The 23,556-nt window shown below is 35.3% G+C and overlaps 1 protein-coding gene across 4 annotated transcripts in view; it reads right to left on the bottom strand.

Annotated features, from left to right (window-relative positions):
- CALCR (calcitonin receptor) overlaps positions 1-23,556 on the bottom strand; it is a 121,363-nt gene that overhangs the window by 42,204 nt on the left and 55,603 nt on the right. For 2 of the 4 annotated variants that reach the window (XM_079149672.1, XM_079149673.1), the window contains 2 exons: positions 13,500-13,574; positions 3,988-4,066 (listed from right to left, as the gene is read on the bottom strand). In XM_079149672.1, the coding sequence (XP_079005798.1) occupies positions 3,988-4,066; positions 13,500-13,522 (102 nt within the window). In that variant the 5' untranslated portion in view covers positions 13,523-13,574. Of the gene's footprint in view, positions 1-3,987; positions 4,067-13,499; positions 14,368-23,556 lie in introns of those variants that run through there. The other 2 variants (XM_079149671.1, XM_079149674.1) reach the window with 2 other exon arrangements.

Genomic DNA, 23,556 nt, shown 5'->3' with positions numbered 1-23,556 from the left:
AATAGATAAAGAGATAAATACAGATGTACAACTATATATATGTGATGATTAGAAGTTAATTTTCTTTCCAGAATTATATTTTCAATTACAACATGAATGTTCACATACATTCAAAAAGTTACAAATTTCATAAAGTTCATTAAACATTTTTTCTGATAACTTCATACAAATAAAAAATTGCTAGTGAGGTAGTATTATTTTTAGCAGTAAAGTGGCAAAATAATATCAGTTGTAATTAGAACAATGAAGTAAAGTGAAAGATGTAAAAATATTCTATTTATCATAACTGTTATGTCTATTCTATGTATTTGAGAGATTTAAATTAATATATAATTCTATTCTTAAATGAAGATAGAAATGATACATTAAGAGTATATTGCTTGTTTGAGTAAAGACTAATGTTCAAATTTTGCCTATAAATTATCTCACATATTCTTCAACAAACAATCTATCTCCCTCTTAATTGTTGTCCCCCGTGGCAGTTTAGCTGCTGGATATGTGATGTCACTCCTAAAGGTTCAAGTAAATGGCGCCACATATCCGACAGCCAAGCTGCCACCACCAGCAGCAATCAGCAGGTGAGCCTCACTGGTTCTTTTGGTGAATAAATAAGTGTCTCCCACACACCAGACACTATTCTGGGTTTTTAGCAGTGAACAAGACTGGCAAGGTCCCTACCCTCAGGGGGCTTACATTCTAAAAGATTTCATCCACATAATCACGGAGTGCAGAGGAAAGTAACCTGATTTGAAATGGCCACATGTTGAAGCAATTCTTACTTATGTATCAGACAATCATCTGCCTTGGGGTTAAAAGCAGTTTCTGGAAGTATGAAGAACAGTTACTAGAGCTCTTCCGTCTGGAACTTTGAAAAAAGTTCCATCTCTGCAGTGGCTCAAGCAAAAAACTATAGTGCTGAAGGGAAGGTTTCCTATTGATTGCCATGGGCAGAATCGCTCTAAAAAGCACACATATTGATTTTGTTTTTTTAGTGTTTAAGGAGATGGAAATATTAAATATCCTGATTTGATCATTACATACTATATATGTGTATTGAATCATGTACCTTTTATATAAATAAAATATTTAGTAATAAAAAGAATCTAAATATTTGTAAGGAATATGTTAGAATTATTTGCAGTTTTCAGTTAAACTTTTCAAAATAACAAAGGAAAAAATACTATCTTGTAAAATATTAGCCCTGGTTCCTCCAGGTAGGATCAGATGCCTAGTTTTGTCCTATGTATTTTCTGGGGAAATGCAGCTAAGTAAACAAATAATAACAAGAAAAAAATGCTCCCACCTAGTTTTTCTATGTCTTCATTATTGTTGTCATCATTCACATCAATAACATTTTTTTGAGTGCTCATAATCTATCAATCTGTCCAAAGCCTGACATTACGTCAGAGTAGGGAGAGAAAGTGAGTGGGTGGATTTGGTTAATGGGGAAGACATTACCAAAGGGAAGGAGAAGGCCCCAAATGATACTTAGAAAGATCACGTGGAAAACACCTGGTGGAATTTAATAAATATACTGGCACTGGTTTTTCACGACAATGTATTATGTAAAAAGTATCAGGTGGTCTTCATTAAGACCATTGCTATTTTTAAAAGTCACCAATGTGCAACTGTGGGGAGCCATCCATGTTTAGCAGAATCAGGCTTGGCTGAGTCATGGGATACAGAGGTCTGACTCCCTGGAACTGGCAGTCATGAGAGACTATTTCAGATAGCTGGGGGTAGGTGGCTCACCCCTGAGGATATGCTAATTCTCTAAGCAAATGGCTTCCCTAACTCCACCCATCCTGTTCCTCATAGAAGAAGCCCCCCGTATCCAGGCCCCTTTACCTATACTATAAATAAAGGTGAAGGTGGGGTCCTCCATCTTGTTGGAGGCCAGATCTGGTATGATCAGATCTGCTACACCACTTTCCATTTGAAAAGAATATTGGTTCTTATGATTATTGATTAGATAAGTTTATTAGTAATTAACTGATCACCGGCACTGTCGTCCTCTGACAGAAACTCTTCCCTGCATCCGCGTGGGATGTGGAAATCCCCCACATGGAACAAAATGAATCTTTTGAAGGAAATTTTTAAAAAATTATCTATATGCTGCTTTTTTTGAGACTCAAGTTCTGAACTTATTTTTTATTGGTGCTTTTTTGTTATGCATGACGAATTAATTTTGGTATAATTATAAAAGCACAGAATATAATTTGTTCTAATTCAGTCCCAGTATTTCCCCATCCCATCCCTTCTTTCCAAACCTGATATTCCCTTCCTTCTACTCCTCTGATCTTTCTATTTACTTAGTCGTTTTTTAAAATTAGGGTCTTGTCAAATTTTGTTTTATAGAGAAATTCTCCAAATGACATACATAATCCAAATACAGAAAGAGAAAAAAAATTACTTTCTGTCACAGCAAGGAGAGCTCAAAGCAACCCAAGTACTGTGCTCACTTATGTTTGCTGGTCAAGAGATGGCCCCATCTACAACTCTTATAAATATATGAAATTTTTTCAGTATTTAAGATGTAAGATAAATAAGTCAAAAGCCCAAGTAAAAATGATCTGTTTTAGTTTTTTAACATACTCATAATCTATAATCAATGTATTTTGTTAATATTTAGTAATTTTTAGTTTTTCTTCTACTATGTACAATAGAATTATATACTTTGATATAAATTATTTAAAAATATTCACATATACTCTATGACATAGGATTTCATTTGAGCTATGATAAATAACAATATAAATTTATGAATAATATATACCATTATTTCTGCATCTATACAATATCACATAGGGCTTGGGCATTTATAGACAAAATAAACTATTTTATTAGTTTACAATATTCTTGTGAGTTTTTCTTAGACTTCCAATGGCATGAAGTAATATACATTTCCAGAAACTGAATTACTTTAAGAAAATTATACTGCAATTTATCTAAAGAAATATTTATTAGGTTAAAATAATCAGATGGGCTGATATCATAAACTATGCCCATTATCCAAAAAAGGCAAAAAAGGTTGCATTAACAATCCCCATGAACCATTCATTTGAAGTATAATGTTACAAAATAAAAATTCCCTTACAAATTATATGAACATTTATGAAATGCTAGTGATATTTTTTTCTTAAATAATGTAAAGAGAAGCAGTTTAGGTGGACTTGTAAACCTGAAATCACACACTGATGAATAATGGACATCCTGGAACCCTGCACAAGTTTAGCTTGTTTCAGTATCATAGTATGAGATCCTAAGTGATCTCTACTGCCAGCTCTAGTTCATTAGCAAATGTTACTCTGATGTGGTACAAAGAGTAAGGATTCAGAAGAGCACAAATTGATTTATGTGAAATCTACCCTTCTCCCTTTCATGTGTATTGAAGCTGATGTGTTGGTGGGTTAATCATGTTCACATGAATAACTAGGCATGGATGATGCTTTCTAAAACAATCTTCTAATGAGCTGAATCCTTTAGAAACAAAACAATGACAATACAAAATCACAAAAATTGAAGATGTTTTAAAAGGCTAACGAAAGAGTTATGGATTGACATCAAATTATAAAGCCTTGAAGATTCTTAGTTTTTTGATGAGAAATATATTTAAAATTAATAACCAGACTGATGGAGATTGGATGTTTTAAAAGTACTGAACAGCCCAGAAACTATGATTCAAATACACATGTCAAACAAGAAAAATATTTTATGAGAACATTATGAAGCTTCTATACTTATTTCCAAAGGCTTTTCAAATGAATACTAAATTTTGTAAATAAACAAAACTCAAATATATGGGAAAATGATGGTACTAATCTAAATTAGTGAAAGTTCAGAAAGGAGATTTGGTAATGAAATATTTTTAAATGATAGTTTAGAAGAATGCCTATCCTTGCAAATGCCAATCCGATCACACGCAAACATTCCTCCCTATTTGGCATTCTTGATTGACATGTCTTAGAATAATTCTGTTTTACTTACATTCAGAAGAACGAACAGTGCCAGGCATCGGCATGTCATGGTGAACTTCATTTTTGGTGTTTGAAAATCCCTCCTTGTTCTATAAAAATATAAAAGTAACAAAGGTTTAAATTAATATAACCTCCATAACATATTTTCCTTTTCTTTCTTTTTGACTCAAAGAGGATCGATATTCCAAGACACCATAAAGAAAATACACATGAATAAGAACAATATGCTTATGATACAGTTGCAACTGCATGTTTCACTGTCTCTCCTTTCAACCAGACCATTGGCCCTGAGGCACTATTAAAAATTCTGGAGGGACCTGTGCATATCAGGACTGAAATAAAGGAATTCCAAGAAATCAAGAGCAATCCAGGTTGACTTTGACAGTGTATGCCATCAATAGAACTGCTGAAAATTGCTATGGAAACAGCCACAAAGAAGTTACCTCACTGGACATGAGCAAATAAAATCTGGTTCGTGAAGGATTCATGGTTGTGCCCTGTGGGTAATGTAAGGTCAACTCTAAAGTAGTTTTATTTACAGCCTTGATTATTTCTTCCTATAAATATTTCTTCAAGCTTCAAGTTGCTAGTAAGAATGCATTTCTTCCACAGAAAAGTTGGACTATGTCACCAACTGCTCGTCATTCCACTCAAGAGCACCATAGTCAGAAGAGGCTACTGTGTCATAAATAACAGTTTCTCATGGCTTAGTAGACAATGGTACACAAGGAAAGATAATAAAGGGGTGAAAATTTAAATATGTATTGCTTTTCATCAGTGAGGTTTATGTGAAAACTGGATTTCAACCAGGAAAGAGTGATTATGATTTCTCTTAAGTGGTATGATTGCCTCTTATACTATATTCATCGTATGATAGATTGTACTCACTCTGCTTGGTTTCTAATGTGGGCCTGATGTACTTGCTCCCAAAAGAGTAAATTCTATTCAATTTGCATACTGGTGAAATAGTAAATGGAGAATGTAAAGGATAATTTTGAAATGTCATCTTATATGCTTATCATTATTCATTGCTTCTGACTTAATTCAAGTCCACTCAGTGGATTGAAAACCCACACATCCATGCACTGAGTGCTGACATGCTGCAAACATGCAAATGTGGGTGAGCTGGATGAGATATGGCACCATTATAAGAATCTGAACATCTGGGGCAGGGCAGGGAGTAGGTATAAATGACATAAAATGTGGTAAAATAACTAAAATGCCATCTGGGTACAAAGTTCATTAAAATTATAAAAATATAGGGCCTTATAAGAGAGCCAGATAATTTCTGTTTGGGAAGACCAGGGCAGGGTTTATATTTTAAGATATAATTTGAAAATTAAATAGGATTTTGAAAAGCAAACACCTGCTAGGCAGAGAAAGCAAATAAAAACAAGATATAGAGATAGGAAGAATTAGTGTATCCAAAGAATACTAAATGTGATAGTTTAATTTAGCTAGAGCAGAGTCTCTCAGAAAGTGGATATAACGCTGGATAAGGTAGGCTTTGAGTGCTCAGGAAATTTATCATTGAAACCTACCATTTTGGCACTTTGCATACATGCATATTCATCTTTATGTATACACATCCTAACAATTTTATTTGATGCTGAGCAACACTTTCAGATAAAAATGTTTTTTACTGTTACTGATAATTATGGTGGTTTGTGAGCTAATGAATTAAATGAAACAGAACTCTGTGAGTTTTCACAACTGTGTCCTCTCCACACCACCACACTAGCACATCTGAACATATTAATTTTTTGCTCAGTTTCTTGCATTGCTCATATTAATGACTTGCACAATTATTCATGAATTGTCTGGATGAGAAGCTAGGCATCATCCTGATTCTACCCACTTCTTCATCCCCAACATATCCTCTCCAGAACTCTGACTATTTGCATTTTGGTATCTTTTAAATATGTCTACTCCTCTCTACCCTCTGGACAACAGCTTTCAGACCAGTTTCATTGCTCCACATCTTGATCCCTAAAGCTTATTTTCTTTACTAAAATGAGTATGATCTTATCCTCTGTCAATAATTCCTTATGATGTCTGTCTCATTCCACGATTTTCCATATCCCCTCCCTCTCATTTCCCTCTGTATAATCTAAGGTTCTTCCATTCTTCTCTCACCCCCACCCCCAATATATATCATCATTCACTTATCAGGGAAAACATTTGGTCTTTGGTTTTTTGGGATTGGCTTATTTCACTTAGCATGATACTCTCCAATTCCATTCATTTGTCTGCAAATGCCATAATATTATTATCTTTATGTCGGAATAATATTCCATTGTGTATATATAATACAGTTTCTTTATCCATTCATCTGTTGAAGGCATCTAGGTTGGTTCCACAATCTAGCTGTGAATTGAGCTGCTATAAATATTGATGTGGCTGTGTTACTGCAGTATGTCAATGTTAAGTCCTTTGGGTATAAACTGAGGAGTAGGATAACTGGGTCAAAAGGTGGGTCCATTCCAAGTTTTCTGAGGATTCTCCACACTGTTCCAGAGTGGCTGCACCAATTTGCAACTCCACCAGCAATGTAAAAGTGTGCCTTTTTCTTCACATTCACACCAACATCTATTATTGTTTGTGAGACTGACATCATTACCCTATGTACATTTATGATTATACGAATGGTAAGAATCTACATCATGCACAACCATAGAAACAAAATGATGGACTCCATTTGTGTACAGTGGATCAAAATGTGGTGTGTACAAATAAAAAAATAATATAATAATAGTGGCAAAACACAAATAAATAAATTGAAGAACATCTATTTTGTTTTTGACTACACTTAGAGCATTTAAATTCCATCAGAAAATTCTCACATTTCTCAGCCTTGACTCTTTTGATTTATTGAGACTCTCATGTACTTTTATGTCAAATTAAATTTGGTGAAATTTAATTTTCAATAAAAAAAATCATTCCTTATGCATTTTAGGCAAATACACAGAACTCTTGGATAGGAACATAATATAGGATCTTGCTACAGTAACATGCACTGATATGATAATGGAGAGAAATAAAGAGGAAGAAATTAAAGTGGTCTCCTAGGTTTCTAACTTGACAAAAGGACAAATAATGAACAAACTTAGGAGAAAGAAGTAGGTGGAGGAGGAGCTTTTGATCTGTGTCTTCTTACTTAATTGAGAATAATGCAACCTGAATGCTTCAGGTAAGATTTATTACCTGGAGTGAAAGGCAGAATTTCGAAATGTACATGAGGACATGACAAGCCTTTCTTAATAAGGTTGCTTTTAGAATTCCTAAAGTTCTGTTGCTCATCATAGTCAAATGATTTAGCTTTGGAGAGAAGTAGGATGTATAGAACCTTACTGGTGTCCAATGGAAACATTAATCACTGTTAAAGTAAACAAAGTAAAGTATATGCATACATTAAAATATCACACTGTACAAATATGTATTTATCAAAAAATTTAAAGTATATAAGGAGATGGAAATGTGCACTATCCTGATTAGATCGTTACACATTAATTTTAAAAAGATTGCTTACATCCAGGCTGCTTCTTTAAGTGAAATTCCCTCTCATTAAGCCCAAATATGGGATTTAAGCTTAGTGAGAAGGTAGCTTTTCAATGAAGGTGAATATGGGGTCATTAGTCAGCTAATTGGCTTCTATTAACCATGCCATCTGTTTGATGTCAATCGACATTTTGTAATGTGAAGTTGCTCTGTTTGACTCAACAATATCATTAAAATGAAGAGCACTGGAGACCATTGAAGACTCATCACTTTTAAGGTGACTGTAACTGCACAGTCATCTTGCTGCAGAAAAGGGGAGCCCCATGGTTTCAAAGCCCAACACACTAATTTTACAATTGTACCATGACGAACCCAGGTAAATAAAGACAGTATAAAAATAGATCTGAAGATGAATATTTGGAAATGATTGAGAGGGATTAATTGAAGAAGTTTATAATCTTAAAGACTCTTCCATTATTTTCAACTGTAACAAGCATTGAGCTTGCCCCTAGAATTGTCCTGATTAAATAGTGCCTTGTAGATATGCCTCTGAAAGATGTGCTTCATTGAGTATTCCTGATGAAGGGACAAAGAAAATAAAGGTAAAGCTGTGAAGAAATTGATGGCTTTATAAGTTTCAAAGAAAAGAAACAAGGCAAAGAAATGTAGCATTGGAATGAAGATAAGATTATTTAAAAGAAGGAAGGAAAGAAAGGAATGAAGAAAGACTTAAAAGAGAGTGACAGTCATGGAAAACACAGGATGAATGACAGGCCAATGGCTTAATAAAAGAGATGATTACAAGATGGAATGCAAGGATGGATGGGTTGCAGGTAGAATTTGGAGAAAGGTGAATGTTGAATTTCAAGTAGGCAGGATTCAGGGTGATACTGGATGTGTTCATTGACCTTGTTCTCAACAGTTTTGATTGGAGGCTTAGGGAGTTTAAATCAGGACCCAAGTAGGAAGGACAACATCAAGCAAATAGTAGTTAGTTGAGAGAAAATGCAGCTTGGAAATTCTGAATTTGAAAAGAAAATAAGGGAGATAGATGACCCATGAACAGTCATCTGGTATCCTGAAAGATGTCTCAGAAAATCAGAACAAGGCTTTACTTTGACTTTGGATTATTTGCTTGTTTGACTGTGAAACACTTTTTTGTTTGTATGGTAACATCTAATAACCCATGTATAAAATACACTTAAGAAAATACTCTTAGATCAATGCATCTTCTAATACACCCCATGCAAGTCATGAGAATGAGCTCCCTTTAATTTAAAATTTATTTCTCTCTTTTCCATGGAGCAAAAGAGGAACGTTTTCAGTACCATGCTTGAAAATTAAATATGTTGATTTTGTCCTTAGCAACATGTGGATTATTCTTCTATTCTCAAATTATGGATGCACAAATAAAAACTAAAGGAGATTAAGTTAGTTTCCAGTTGTGTAGTCACTGTGTTGGCAAATATAAGTTTTGATTCCTAGTCTGGTGTCATCCTTAAAGATGCTTTCCAACTTCCACCTGCTCTTTGGAGGTCATAGACTGGGTCATGGCTGCCTACAACAAGCCCAAGGCCTTATATATCATCTTTGCTTAATAAACACTTTTTTAGTATAAATTTTTCATAACCAGCCTGGGTCTCTAATCACTCTGGATTTCTATTATATCTGTTCATCAATTCAATATAAGTTATTCTGTCATTTTAAAGCATTTGGAATTTAAGAAAGATGGCAGTTCTATTACTACAGCCTAAAAGGTTAAAGACAAAAATCTACAGTGCAGAAATTCCTGACGGGAATAATCTGGCATGGATACTTATTTTCATCTGTTAAGGAAAAAGGAGTAGAAAAAACACTCAAAGTACTAGACCAACCTTGGTCGAAACAGTATAAATGACTTGACAGTTTGAAAAGCTACTGGTCTCGTTGCTTTAAATCTATAAGCATTGCTACTCTGAAACCTATTTCCTTGAGCATCTTTAATCACAGGGCAACAAAGGAAAAAAAGATATGAAATGTAAAATTATGCAATGATGTTCAATGGGAATTTCCAAATGAATTAGACTGATACAATGACCCATTTAACAGAGTGTTAATACCAGGCTCAGAACAAAGCCTTGTACACAGTAAGTGTTCAATGAGTATTTTGAATGAAACAGACACACTGTTCCTACGCAGTTGGTTAGGCATCAAGGATCAATCAGGAGATCTGAGAGAAATGACTCAGAATCATACACAGTTCAAAAGTGTGCCATTGCTCAGGTTGATACTAATATTATCCTAGAAACTAGATAAAACTAGATAAAATCTGGCTAATACTAATCTGAGGAAAAGGCATTGTAACCTCATGCATATTTTCTAGTACTGGATTTCTAATAGCAGACGTGATAGGGGAAGGAAAGATAGAAAATTTAGTTCTATCACTCTATCAATTTAATTAAAACCACATCATGCAATTGTTATAGGTATTCCAATGTTATCTCAAGGCAAAGCTGAAAGGTTGGGAAAAATACAATACAGTCCAATGGATCCAGATGAGCAAGGATGAGAATGCAGGAGTCTCTGAGTACATTGAAGAAACTCAAAGTGGGCTGGTTGTGATGTCCATATTCTTACTTATGGAATAAAAGAAGAAAGAAATTCGGCTTTGGGCAAATGAAATTTGAATGATCAAAAGGGTATCCTCCAGTTATAGAACCAAAGAGCACCTGATTGCAATTAGCATGTTCAAGTTTCCTTTATAAGTACTTTTCCTGAGATCAACTATGGCAAACGTGAGAAGCAGTGTCACTGTGGTTAATGGAAAAAGGTGGACTAAGGAATAAAGAATCCATATCTGAACTCCAGAACAACCTCAAATTTGCCACCATGTCTTTTAAGCTTGCTACTGTACCTTTCTGAGCATCCATTTCATTAGCTGTAAAATTAGACATGTGGCCAAAATTGAGTCCTTTTCACTTCAAAATAGGATCTGAGTTTCAATAAAATACAAAAAATACATTTGATGAATAGAGATAGGATATTAATTTACAGATTAATATTGAATTTATTTTACCCTTCAAAAGAAAACGAGTGAAAACAGAAATTTCCACATTGTGTTCTCCAAAATATGATTGCTGTGAATACTCAAAAAAAAAAAAAAAAAAAAAAACTCATTTAGAAACAAACAAAGAAAAAAAGGAAGAAGTTCATTGAAACAAAGTTTGATAGTACTATGTACTCTTCTCTGGAAATCTGTAAGTATGTTTGGATATTAAAGATCTGAGAAGTTCTGCAACAATGGAGCCTCTCAATAAATTCATTTAAATTAGTTGCTTCTAATTGTATTTATAAATTTTAATATAATAATCAACACTTAAGGAATGAACAGGCAAGTATGACTGACATCTTACTATGATTTCCATGAAAGACAAATGTATTGGTCTCTTCGTTAGCAGAAAAGACTGAAGTAAAAGGCCAATATTGCAGACTTATTAGCATCTCTGAATTATTTTTGAATAGAAATTGCAGGACTTTGCCACACCTTGTCTGGATTATTAAAACTCTGATGAAGACATGATTGAGTTAAATACGTTGGTGCTGTTTAGAAAGTTTACTTTTACAAATACTGCTGCACAAAAATGTCTTTCTTTCTTACATGGTGACATCCTGAGAGACACTATATTGGCTGACAAAAGTTATAAAGTCTTTTAAGCCAAATTTTAAAATACCTATGTAGAAGTCAATGCCACACATACATCGAACCATTCTCTAAATACCAACAGGAATTTAAAATAGAGAAATTAAGATGTAGTCCTTAGAGAACACATTCTTGTGCCCTCATGCACACCCTAGTAAGATATATGCCTGCTTTCATTAGATGATGGTCCTAAGAGGGGTCTTACAATTCAAACATTCCAAACGTCTCACTGTCAAATGAACTAGGAAAACCTACCAAAACAATTTCCCTCCAATCCATTAGAAGTTGGTGGAAGAGCTCTGGTTAAAACCTCTATCATATGTTCCAACCTAATGCATGTTCTAAATTACCACCCTGTCTCCCATCAAAGGGTTTCCCCAGTTGCCTTTAATACTCTGCAGAGAAACCTCTAAAACCTGGTCTTGTTTAAACAGAAGTAACCACGATTGCAGTTCTTCCTCTTGCCCAGTTGGATTTCTCTTAATCGCCTTCAGGGTTTCGTTTGTTTGTTTGTTTTTGTAGTTCTGATTTTAAGGATATCTTAGGATAGAAGATGCTTAGACTGATAAATGATGTTAAATAAAGGGACATCCTAAAGTGTCAAAATATTTAACAACCATTGCTAAATAGAACATGCACTAAGCAAACAATTGCTGGCTGCTAACCACAGGCATACTGTGCCAATGCTCACTAGCTGGAAGCTACATTCCTCCTTTACCCTATAACCTTGTGATACATCCTGTATCTATCTTTTATATTTGTGTTTGCAGAAATGGAGGTGGGCTGGAATGAGGCAGAGAGCATTTATGGTACTTATAAATTCACTCATCAAATATTTACTAAGTCAGATGCAGTACTTGCTCTTACAGAGTCTTTACACATTGCAGAGAATGTTCTTTTTTTTTTTTTTTTTTTTTTTTTGCTTACCCTTAACATGCACATCTCCAATCCTTCCACCACGTATTGGATTCTATACAAAGAGAGCTCATCAAGATCCTTATGAAGGACCAGTTTGTTCCTGCATTTCCAATTCCAGAAGCACATATTTATTAATAGAGAGAAGCCCTATCAAATGTAATTTAATCATTACAAACTTTTGCTTCTTATTCAATTATTTAAGGATCCATTTCCCAGAAATTTGAGTGAATTGGAAGTTATTCTTTTTGCATGGCTGTGTAAGCAGTTCAAAAGGTGTAAAATTAGCTGGATTCCCTTGAAAAACAGAGAGATTAAGTGAGATTAATGACATCAGGGATGGCTAGCCAAGTTGCATCTCTAAACGTCAGCGATGGTGATGCAAATAATTTTCATCATATCAGTTGTTTCCTACCATGACCCAAACAGCTAATATTCAAAGCTCTAACATGAGGGCTTTTATCTAAAATGATGGTGTCAAAGTCAATTTCAATATGGTAATTTAAGTTTTCAGGTGAAATGAATATTTTTCTTAAATAAAGAAAGCTTAGTCCTTATGAAGAACTTGAATGACTCACCTTGTCAGCTCACTTTTTTAAAAAAAAAAAAAGAAGTATATAAAGAAGTTACAGCATACAAACGAAGGTTTAGTTAAACAAACTTAATTAAGAATTCCAAGAAAGTAATTTTCCTTAATGTAATTTGGTTTGGCAATGTGGATGAGCTGAGAAGTCAAAACTGCCCAAATTTAGTTATTTTAGAGTACCTGGAAGCATCTAGGTACTTGGATCCATAGGTAATCTTTATTCAAATTTTCCCAATATCTGATCCACATTCCTGTGACATCTTGCATCTCCTTGGTTCCCTCTGGTGGTGATATTCATTCAATGATAGCAACTAACGGAAGCAGTGCAGAAGTAAGAGGTGGGATTTACTCAAAGTCACTAACCGGGATAACTGACTTGACCAAAGTTAACCTGAACAGGATCTGACTAGCAATAGTTTCTCCAGACTGACTTTAAACTAAGTTCATTACTTCTTTCTTGTGATTAATGGGCAGGGTTGCTCATGGGCATGTCTTTGTAAGACCAGAGACAATTACTCTGTTATTATAGGCAACAGAGTTCTCTTCTTAGTTTCTGTTCTCAGTCCAAGAAAACTCTGATATATTTGGAAAGATATAGGTGGAACCAAGTGTTTAGTTAGAGAATCTGTCTGTTACCGTGGTTGATTGATGCATAAAAACACATGTGGCCAAATTTAAATGTATTAAAACAGACTAGAACCCTCCAGGTAATGGGGTTGTGAGCAATTTTACTTATTTATTTTTTGTTCATCTGCATTTTTTAATTCTTACAAAATGTAGGAATTTCTTCAATACAAAGAAAGGAAGAGGGGAAAACAGGAAGAAACAAAATGAACTGTCTTACTCTGTTCTGGCTTTATTCACCATTGCTGATAGGAATGTTGGCTGTGGTGTAGCTTTGAAGTTCAAAATGAGAAAGCTGTAGACAGGAGAAGGGACAGTTAGAACTATCATACCTTAATTGCTGGATCTTACTATTTGTTTTCAGGCAACTGAAAATTATACATTAAAAATGCTTGACAATAATCCATAATAAGGAATAACAAGTTAAAAGAAGACAAATCAATGAGAATAAACCATTTTCTCTATTAAAGCTTCATTCATGATACCAATAGCAATGTTGCAATAAAAAAAGACTTAGTACTAATTAGCAATAGATTTAAGACAGAATGTCTGATGGGCTTTCTAATTACATCTCTTAAGAGTGCCCTGATGGTGATTAGGTGTTAAAAATGTATTTCCACAAATGTAATTAAAAGACTATAAAGGGAAATGAATCTCAGTGGTCAATAAAGAATAGTCATAACATGTTCATAAAAACAACTCCCAACAAAACACAAAGGCAGAACACTTTTAGTGATAATACAGAAGATTGCTCAAATTTTCCATTTTAATTCTTATCACTGTTTTGCTTCTTTGCAAATTTCCCCTAACCAGGGAATTTCACATTTGCCTTCCCTAATATATACTATCATTGTTACATTATTTAAATGTAGCTAAAAGTAGGTAGGTTTTGCAAGATCTGTACTTGAAATAAAGAAACCCCTGACTACAAAATAGTAGACCATAAGATAGTTACAATATGTAACCTCAGCAATATTTGATACTCAAAGAATGCCAGCAGAATTTCTTTAGCCACTTATTTCCTTTGTTGAGCAGTGTCTTTCTTCCACTGGTTATAAAATATGTGATCTGCTGTCTTGGGCACTCACTTAGTGTTTGTAAATCAGATGTGTCCCTACATCCACCACAACCCTTGAGACTTGAAAGGGAAATGTTCGATGCTCACACCTATCATTCCTCTTGTCTGCCTGCCCCCACCCCAGGCAAAACTGTATTGTTTTCCGACTCAGTAGGACAAAAATAATTTACGTTTCCTGAAACAAAATAACTTCACATTATAAGAATAAAATAACTTCTGTCCAATTATTCTTCCCTGATAATCTTTTAGGAACACTGAGGGAGTATGATCTATATACTCCAGGGAAAATTTTGACCATTTCCAAGTTCATCTGAAAAGAAAAGGCCATGCACCACTGATACCAGGATTCTAGTGGTGCAATGATATTTCCATGTGGTTCTCACCTCCTCACTGGAGATGCTGCTGTGGAATGAGGTATTATATAGTGGCAGCAGTGCAGCCACTATGACAATAGCTCTGCCACCCCTGTCCTAGGCCCCCACACCATGGTTTACTAAAGGGAATTATCAAGGAAGGTACCAATTCTGAATAATTCCAAGGTCACATTGAAAAGGCCTAAATGTCTGCATCTTCAATAGTGTCTAGAGGAAGCAAAATGAAAGTGTCAGTCACTACAATGATGTTTGCTTAGTTCCTCCAAAATGGTTTGCACTCCCTTTTCAATTAATTGGTTGGTACATCCAGTTGTGTCTGTTTTAGTCAAAGAGGGAAGAGTGTGATGAGACTGGTTGTGAAAATAGGTCCACTTCCATTTGGGACAACTGGAAGGATATGAATTTTCCCAGAGTTTAAGCACTAGAGATAATTAGACACTAGAGATGACCAAATCAGATACCTTCATTTGAATATGAAATCAAAACTCAAGAGAGGAGAAAGGACCTTGTCCAAAGACAGAAAGTGCATGCATGGCAATGGGAATCAAGTATGTGCAGTGGATGGTCTTTTTTGGACAATTTCATCTGGTCTTTCTTCTCTCCTATTATCTCCCAGCCTCCTCCCTTCAGGAAGCTGCCAAATTTCCCATCTCCACAATGAGGTGTAAAGACCAAATAAAGAGAGAAGCAGACAAACTATGTCTACAAAGTGGGATAACAAAAGCACCTAACTAACTCCCTGAAAAAGATGAGGTGAAATCACATGCAAACACATTTCTTTATATAGTCCCTTAGTATAGTATATAGTATAGCAGGGAGTCTTAATATTCTAAAGTGGCTGTTGGTGCATTCTAGTATGAGGAGCAAGTTGAAGTCAAATCCAGTGCTCATATTGCTTATTTTTATTAAACTCCTGAACTTGTAGGCAATAAAAAGAATATATTTTGGACTGGAAAAGGTAACAAATGATCAATTTGACCTGTCATCTACCTCAGTGTTGAATTTTCTATAATTCACATTTTTTCCCCCAGAAACTTAGCTGTAATAGTACCACCACTGAAATTGATTTAACTAAAAGACATGTAAAACAATAATTTCTCTAAAGTTTTTCATACATATTCCTCCATTTCTTAATCTGTGTTCTGAATTTCTCAATTTCAATTGGGTATCTCTGAATTCTAAAAATTCTGTGTATAAATCTTCACTGTTGAATATTGAAATTTTCTCAAAAAAGAGCTCATTTCAGTATTTTTCAGCCTAAATGACAATTGTTTTTTCCTTTTATCTAACAAAAATAATTCCTTTTTTAAGTTATTTTTTTAAATTTATATATTAAAATTGTAAACTTATGTTTGAAATGTAAACTTAAGTTGTGGTCATATCTAGTCCAATTATTAGACAAATGAAATAGTTCTCTGCTTAGTTGAAAAGAGAATTACAAATGACCTTTACTTGGTTGATGCAACTATCTTTTAAATATTTCAAAAGATTATCCAAAGGGACACAAATATCTATTACTTCATGAATATATGGGAGCAGTTTTTATACAAATAATTTAACAGTGTATTTCCAAATAGTCTTTTCCTTTCTTAAGAGAAACAGAATTCTTCAGCAAGTATAATAAATTTGAATTTCAGACCCAGTGGATCGATTTTAAAATATATGCCTGTAAATACTTAAACCATGTATAAATAAAGTCAAATAATTTAACATTAATTTCCAGTATGGTATAGATTCAAAATCTTCCTTTAAAAGTTTATATTAAAGTTCTAATAATAACAACATGTAAGTTCACTTCAAAATAAATTGCTAATTTTTATAAGCTCATGAATCCCTGTGGGTTGCTCATAGCTCCAGAAAAAACAAGTGTTAAGAATGAATTAAATGAACACTTAGAAACACTAGAAAACACCTATTGTGTGTCAGGTATTGTGATTAAATTTGTAATGTATTTTGAGACAAACACAAGAAATGCCATATTAGCAACTTTATGTGAATTATATTCAAATTTTCTTGATATGGTATTTTTAGCATAATATTTTTATAGAAAAAAATAGGTGTTATATAAGCTATCAATAAAATGAACAGAAAACCAGAATACTCAACAATTCTTGAAAAATAAAACGGAACTCAGATAACACCATTTAAAAGTGGGGAAAGAACATGGATAGATATTTCTCAAACAAGAAAGTATACAAATGTGCAGTAAGTATATGAAAAGATGCTCTACATTATGAATTATCAGGGAGATGCAAATGAAAATCACCATGAGATACCACTTATAAAAACCACATATAAAAACAAAACCAGAATATAACAAATGTTGGCAAGGCTATAGAGAAATCGGATTCTTTGCACTTTTTTTTGAAATATGAAATAGTGTAACTTCTATGAAAAAAGTATGATGGTTCCCTCAAAAAATTAAAAAAAGAATTAACAAATGATCCAGTTATTACACTTCTGGGTATGTACCCAGAATAACCGAAAGCAGGATTCAAGAGAAACTTGAGCATTATGCTATGTGTACTTCACCACAATTAAAAATACTAATAATAACAAAAAGAAAGAAACCAGGAAAAAAGTTCTACATGATTGGCATTATTTAGAGTTTATCCCTTCAGTCAGGATGGAAAAATAAATGTCTGGGGAAGTGGTTAAGAAGGAATGACTTGAACATAAATCTGGAGATATCGAATGATCCAGCAACTTTTGGCAAGATGTGAGCTATAGCTGTAAAATGAAGATTGTACTACAGATTCTCTTTCAATAACTGTAGTACTATGAAGAAAGAGAACATAGAGAACTTAGAACCAATCACGATCATGCTCAATATTAAGGGATGGAGAAAAGAGGAAGCAGAAAGGATTTTCCTGTGGGAGAAAAATGGTGGACAGAGTAACCCTGTGCTCTAAATACAGTCAGGACTTCAGGACCTAGAGGATACATTTCACACTCATGTCTCCCTGAGGGGAAAGGTCACTTCCCGCCTCTGGATGGCAGTGTGTCAAACAAAGAAACTCAATTTAGGGATACTGCTTGGAAAGGGGCAGATGCCTATTTTATTAGAGAATTGCATGAAAAGAATTGTAAGGATTCCCATTACTGGACAGCTCCAGAGCGTGCCCGAGAAATAGAAAACATTGAATCAGGGCTATTATTCATTTTAATAGTTCCTTTCTTTTCCTTTAGACATTGGGACACAATCCCTCATGAAGGAACAATAAGAACAGCCGCCTTTGAGTGACCATCAATACAGAATGCCATGTCATTAAAATACTTTAGTAATGTGATTGTCTTGGTTAATAAGCATTTCAATGGGGATTGATAAAATCATCATAAAAAAGCAAAAAGAAAAAAAAAAAAGCCTAAAACATAATGGGACAATAAAACAAGACAAACAGACAAGATTTTCAACAGAATGGATAAATGGCTAGAGTTTGTGAATGAATGTATTGCCTGTGTGAGAGCCAAACAATGGTGGAAAGAAAATCATTATGGGGCAGATATAAGATTTTGTTCACAACTAGAGATTGATTGATTTCTTTCTTTCTATGGTACTGGGAGTTGAACCCAGCAACACTTTACCACTGAGCTACATCCTAGGTCTTTTTATTGATTATTTTGAGACAGAGTCTCACTAAGTTGCCAAGGCTGGCCTTGAATTTGTGACCTTCCCTCCTCAGCCTCCTGAGAAGCTGGCAGCATAGGCATGTTCCTATAATGTGCACCCAGCACACAACTAAAGATTTCTGTAATGTATAAAGCTGATCCCCAGTCCATCAGGTGCAGCCATTTTCCCCGCCTCTCAATCACTTGTCAATCTGTGAACATCCTAGCTAGCTATTGGTTCATCAGTCAGCTTGCAAGTATCCTTCTCCGATATGGGTCCCATGTTAGCCTGGTGGAATTCAACCACCATCTTTCCTCTCTTGCGTCTCTCTCCTACACACTTGCTTTTCCTCCTCCTCGCTTTCCACTCTCTCTAGCACGCACCCTTTCTCTTTCCCTCCCATTTTCTCTCTTACCCTATAGGGAGACACTCTGTTTGGTTAATAAATTCCCTTACGTGATTTCCCGTGTCCGTCGTGGATTTCTGGGAGATATTGTTGAGCTGCAACTGAGACCGTGCATACGGAGCGCCAGTTCCCTCAGAGGGGCTGGTGCTACCGCGGGTCCCAAGCTGAGCTGCATTTTTCCTTACAATTTCTATGTGAAATCTTTGATCTCTTACTCAGGGGTGGAAACTCTGAAATGAACACCTTTTCCTTATGTTCATTTAATTGGGTTATATGCATTAATGACTTAAATAATCTTATGGAATCATCTCATTTACTAAAACAAACAAAAAATGGGTTGAGTTTCTAATTTGTGTAAAAGGTGTGCTAGATCCTGGAAAAATAATGCTAAAAAAAGCATATGACACATGACTACGTGGGTTTTAAAGCGAAGTAGAGAAGACAGACATATAATACAAAAGTTAGAAGAATAAGTAGAAAATTGCAATTATGATAAAAGCGTTTATCAAAGGGCCTTTGGAGTGCAGTGGTGCATGCCTGTAATCCCAGCCATTTGGGAGGCTGATGCAGGAAAATCACAAGTTCGAGGCCAGCCCTGGAAACTTAAGACCCTCAGTTACTTAATGAGGCTCTGTCTCAAGATAAAAAGAAAGAAAGAAAAAAAGAAAGAAAAAGAAAAAGAGAAAGAGAAAGAAAAAGTATGGAGCTGTAGCTCAGTAGTATAGCATCCCTGGGCTCAATCCCCATTATTAAACAAAAATAAAAAGTCATTGAAGTTCTGACAGTCTCTAATAAGGGTATTTACCTAGCAAGGATAGGCAGGGAGGCTTCCCTGGAATGATCTGAGTTGTTGGTCTTGTTGAAGGAGTAGGAGCTTATCAAGTACAGGAGGAAAGAACCCCAGGTACTGAAAACATGTGAACTGCAAGGTGCGAGAGCATGTGCTAAATCTGAGGATCCTGTGGGCTAAGTTAAGACCTGGCTGCAAAGGTACACAGCATCAGACCCACAGGCCATACATCATGGGCAGAACTGCATTCTTCACTCCCCAAATTCCTAGGTGAAGTTCCAACCCCATGCTTGCTCAGAAAGTGACTGTATTTGAAACTGAACCTTCAGAAGGTAATTAAGATAAAATGAGGCCATTAGTGAAGCCAGAATTAAGGACAGATAGTTAGTATAGAAATAGGGGATTGGGTCAAATCGAGGAAATGAAGCCATGAAGCCATCTGCCTCTGGAAGTTGGAGACTGCCCCTGGAAGAATGGAATGTCAAGGAGCTCCGGAGTCCATTGATTACCAAATTTACCTGCCTTTATCAAGGACTGCAAGCAAGGAGATGCTAATTAATACCCCTTGGGCCCTTACCTGCCTGAATCACCTTGGCCCTCCCCCTGCCCATGGCTTTTCACTTAATGCAAAACCAGGCCTAGTCATGTAGGCAGGAAGGAGAGATAAGGGGGGAGAAAACTGGAGAACAAAAGAGACTTTAACCTATAAAAGATGTAGAGTGCACTCACTTCTGGGGACTTTAAAACATCAGCCATGGCCCCCTTCTTCCTGCCAGGAGAAGTCTATATTATTACCTTTAAGTAAAACCTGCTTAATATGCTTGCCTTGGCGTGCTTCTCTAGCGTTCAATCTTCAACATTAGAGGGAGCAGAACTTGTCGCCGGTAAATGGCGGTATCATTAGGGTGGGCCCCAATTCAGTATAAGAGGAAATAATGGTGTACAAAGAAAAGACTAGTGGAGACACTGGGAGAAGACAGGCATTAGTGGGTGAGAGCTGACATGACAGGCACACTCAGGTACCTTACAGGACAATCTGGAAGACAAGAACAGAAACAGAATGGAGTTCATTGTAATTGTTCAAGGTGAGACACTAGTGACCTGAGGTGACTTGAGGGGTGAAACTGACAGGACTTGATCTTGGATTCAAATGGGGAGTGGGAGGAAGACATGAAGGATACATCCATGTTTGTGTCTTTAGTAACAGGGCTGATGAGGATGGAAACTACTGAGATATGGTACGCTGGAGGAGGATCAGATTCTGCTGGTTTAAAACATGAAGTGGTTTTTATGAATGACTAGTTTCACAGTTTGCCATCCGGATTCACCAGGAAGCATGTGTTTCTCAGTTGCAGATTCACAGCTGTGCCACCAGCTCACAGTGACCTTGAGAGCAGTCATGGAGGTAATGTTTAATTTAGTGTGTTTCCATAACATCCTTAAACAAAAACAGTGATATGCACACTACAGAAGGAAATTACTAAATGGCCCTGTAGAAAATAAACAGCATTCTGTAGCTGTGAGCACATTCTACCAAATATCCAGGTGGCTCAGTTGTTTGTTGAATCATTTTGAATCATTTGGTCAAACAGTTGTCTCTTGTCAACCCTCACCCTACACGCACATACTCCAGTTGGTCATTGTGAGCTCTAAGATCTAGAGTTTCAGCTTTCTAGCTTATTTTCCCAAGCATTAACTTCTCGTTCAGGAATTGGCTAATAATCCTGAAATAAAAAAGTTCCAATAGGCCAAATTAGAGTTATACAGAGTCAATGAAGAATAAGCAGTCTTAGCATCATGAAAGGGGCACCAAATACTTCCTTGTTGATCTCTCTCTCTCTCTCTCTCTCTCTCTCCCTCTCTCACAGTCAGTAGACTGACAGAATGGGAAAGCTGTTCAAATGGGACATAGGAAGCTGTTTTAAGTTAGCTATTACCTGACTGAGCAAATGTTAGCATAATAGCAGCATTTCAAAAGGACAACCTGCTGGCAAGGCAATGATAAGTAGGGAGGGCAGAGAGCCAGGACTGAAAAAGGCAGGGGACACTTTCAGGTAAGACAGGCCCATGGGAACTTCAGGGTGGGAATGCTGGAGGCAACCTGAATTTGAATCAAAAAACAAGGAGATGGAAAAGCAGAAAACAAAACAAAACAAAACAAAACAAAACAAAAAAACTGTTGTTACCATACAACACTTCTTTCTGCAGGACTAGAAAGTCGGGCTTGGTGAGGTCTGTGTCTTCATTTAATTGTTCATATAGACCAAGAAAAAAAGATAATGTGTTCTCCATTTTCATCAATAAGAATCAACACTCCTAATTTCATGAAATCTGGAGTCTCTGATTAACTTAAAAAGAGCGAGAATCAGTCTATGGTATGTCACAGGATACTCAGAGTATTTTATGAAAACATATATAATAAATACAATTTATATTGTCATATGGCACATAACCAAAGAAAAGTAAATGTATACTTACTGCACAAATACTGACATAAGAACGTTCTAATGTACATACTGGATATTTCACCCAAAACAAATTCAATGTGCTTAGTTAACAGAAGGGAAGAATGAGTCAAAGCAAAATGTAATATATTTTCCATTTGGGTGTACCACACTCTCAAAGTGGTTATCAGAGGGCATGTGGACTCAGAAAGGAGGGTGGACTTTTAAAAAAATTCCAATTAAAGCATTAAATGAAATTACTTTTTGATGTAATTTTATTGAATTTAAACCTTAATTCTTCTTTTGACATTGAACTTTCATGTAGAAAGAAACAAATAGAAAATGCTGACTATAAATGGTGATTGAATGATCTAGTGGGTAGTTCTGAATTATTTTTAATTAATCTTGTTGGAAATGAATGCTTAGTCAAAAGCACTACAGGCAGAGAACTCAGATTCCTGGCGAGCGGTTCCTGTGATGACCACCTATTTGTAATAGAAATAGCCCTGTGCCTATAGCTCCATGCCTTTACTTTCTATACTTAAACAAACTCTCTCAACAACTCTCAGGGTAAAGGTCTGCAGGTGAGAAGATGGCAGACATGGGATTCCATTCTAGGTCTCTAAGATCTATAGTATGTGCACTAAGAGTCTAGATAGTAACTTCTTTCTTATTTCAGAGGAGTAATTTCTATATAACTGGGTTATAAATAGGAAATTTGGGTTCCTCTTTCCTCTTCCCTTGCTAAAATTAAGTAAACTATAAACTTAGTACAGAAATAACTGGCTAAGACTCTTCTAGGTTAAACTCTCCATAAAAATGGCTAAGATACCTGTGCACTCACCAATTGGAAACATTTGAGGAATTAATCTCAAATAGAATGCACTTAATTTATGCCAAAATAGACACCAGAGGAGACTGAATCAATTAATGAAGTGAAAAATTCAAGCAAACTAGGAATTAGATTTTACATAGATATTTAGTTGTCATGTTTTCAGCCTGTGGATAATCAGGGTTATGAGTGAATTCAGGAATCATCTGTCCCATACATTACATCTTTTGTTGCATGTGGTACATGCAAATGCATACATATTATTTTCAGAATCAACTGAAAAATGTTATTAGTTCTGGCTAGAAATGTAATGATGCATAATGATTATGGGCAAACATATCATAAACATTGATAAAAGATAAAAGATCCCTAATCATCCAAAAATCTTTATGACCTTCATGTTAGACTAAACACATGATATATTTTTCCAAATAAATCTTTAAGCCTTACATAGAAGAGAATAATAGAGTGTTCTGACAAATAAGTAGTAAAAAACATGGGGCAAGATTTTCATTTCTTTAGGATGTAATATATAATTGTCATGATTAGGTAATTTTTGATATGTGAATATTTCAATATTGCATTTAGTAATATTTTAACCTGAGATAAAACATTTTATATATTTCCCTTTTAAAGCAATGCTTTTTATTTGGGGTTTTGCTTATGGTTATTTAATTAATAATGCTTGAATCAAGTACTCTGTCCCAGCCTCATTTTTAATTCAGAGACTTTGTTTTTTAATT

This window comes from Sciurus vulgaris, assembly GCF_902686455.1.
Source record: "Sciurus vulgaris genome assembly, chromosome: 8".
Taxonomy (NCBI): domain Eukaryota; kingdom Metazoa; phylum Chordata; class Mammalia; order Rodentia; family Sciuridae; genus Sciurus; species Sciurus vulgaris.
The sequence above is the reverse complement of the archived record's forward strand: the minus strand, read 5'-3'. Positions and strand labels throughout refer to the sequence as shown.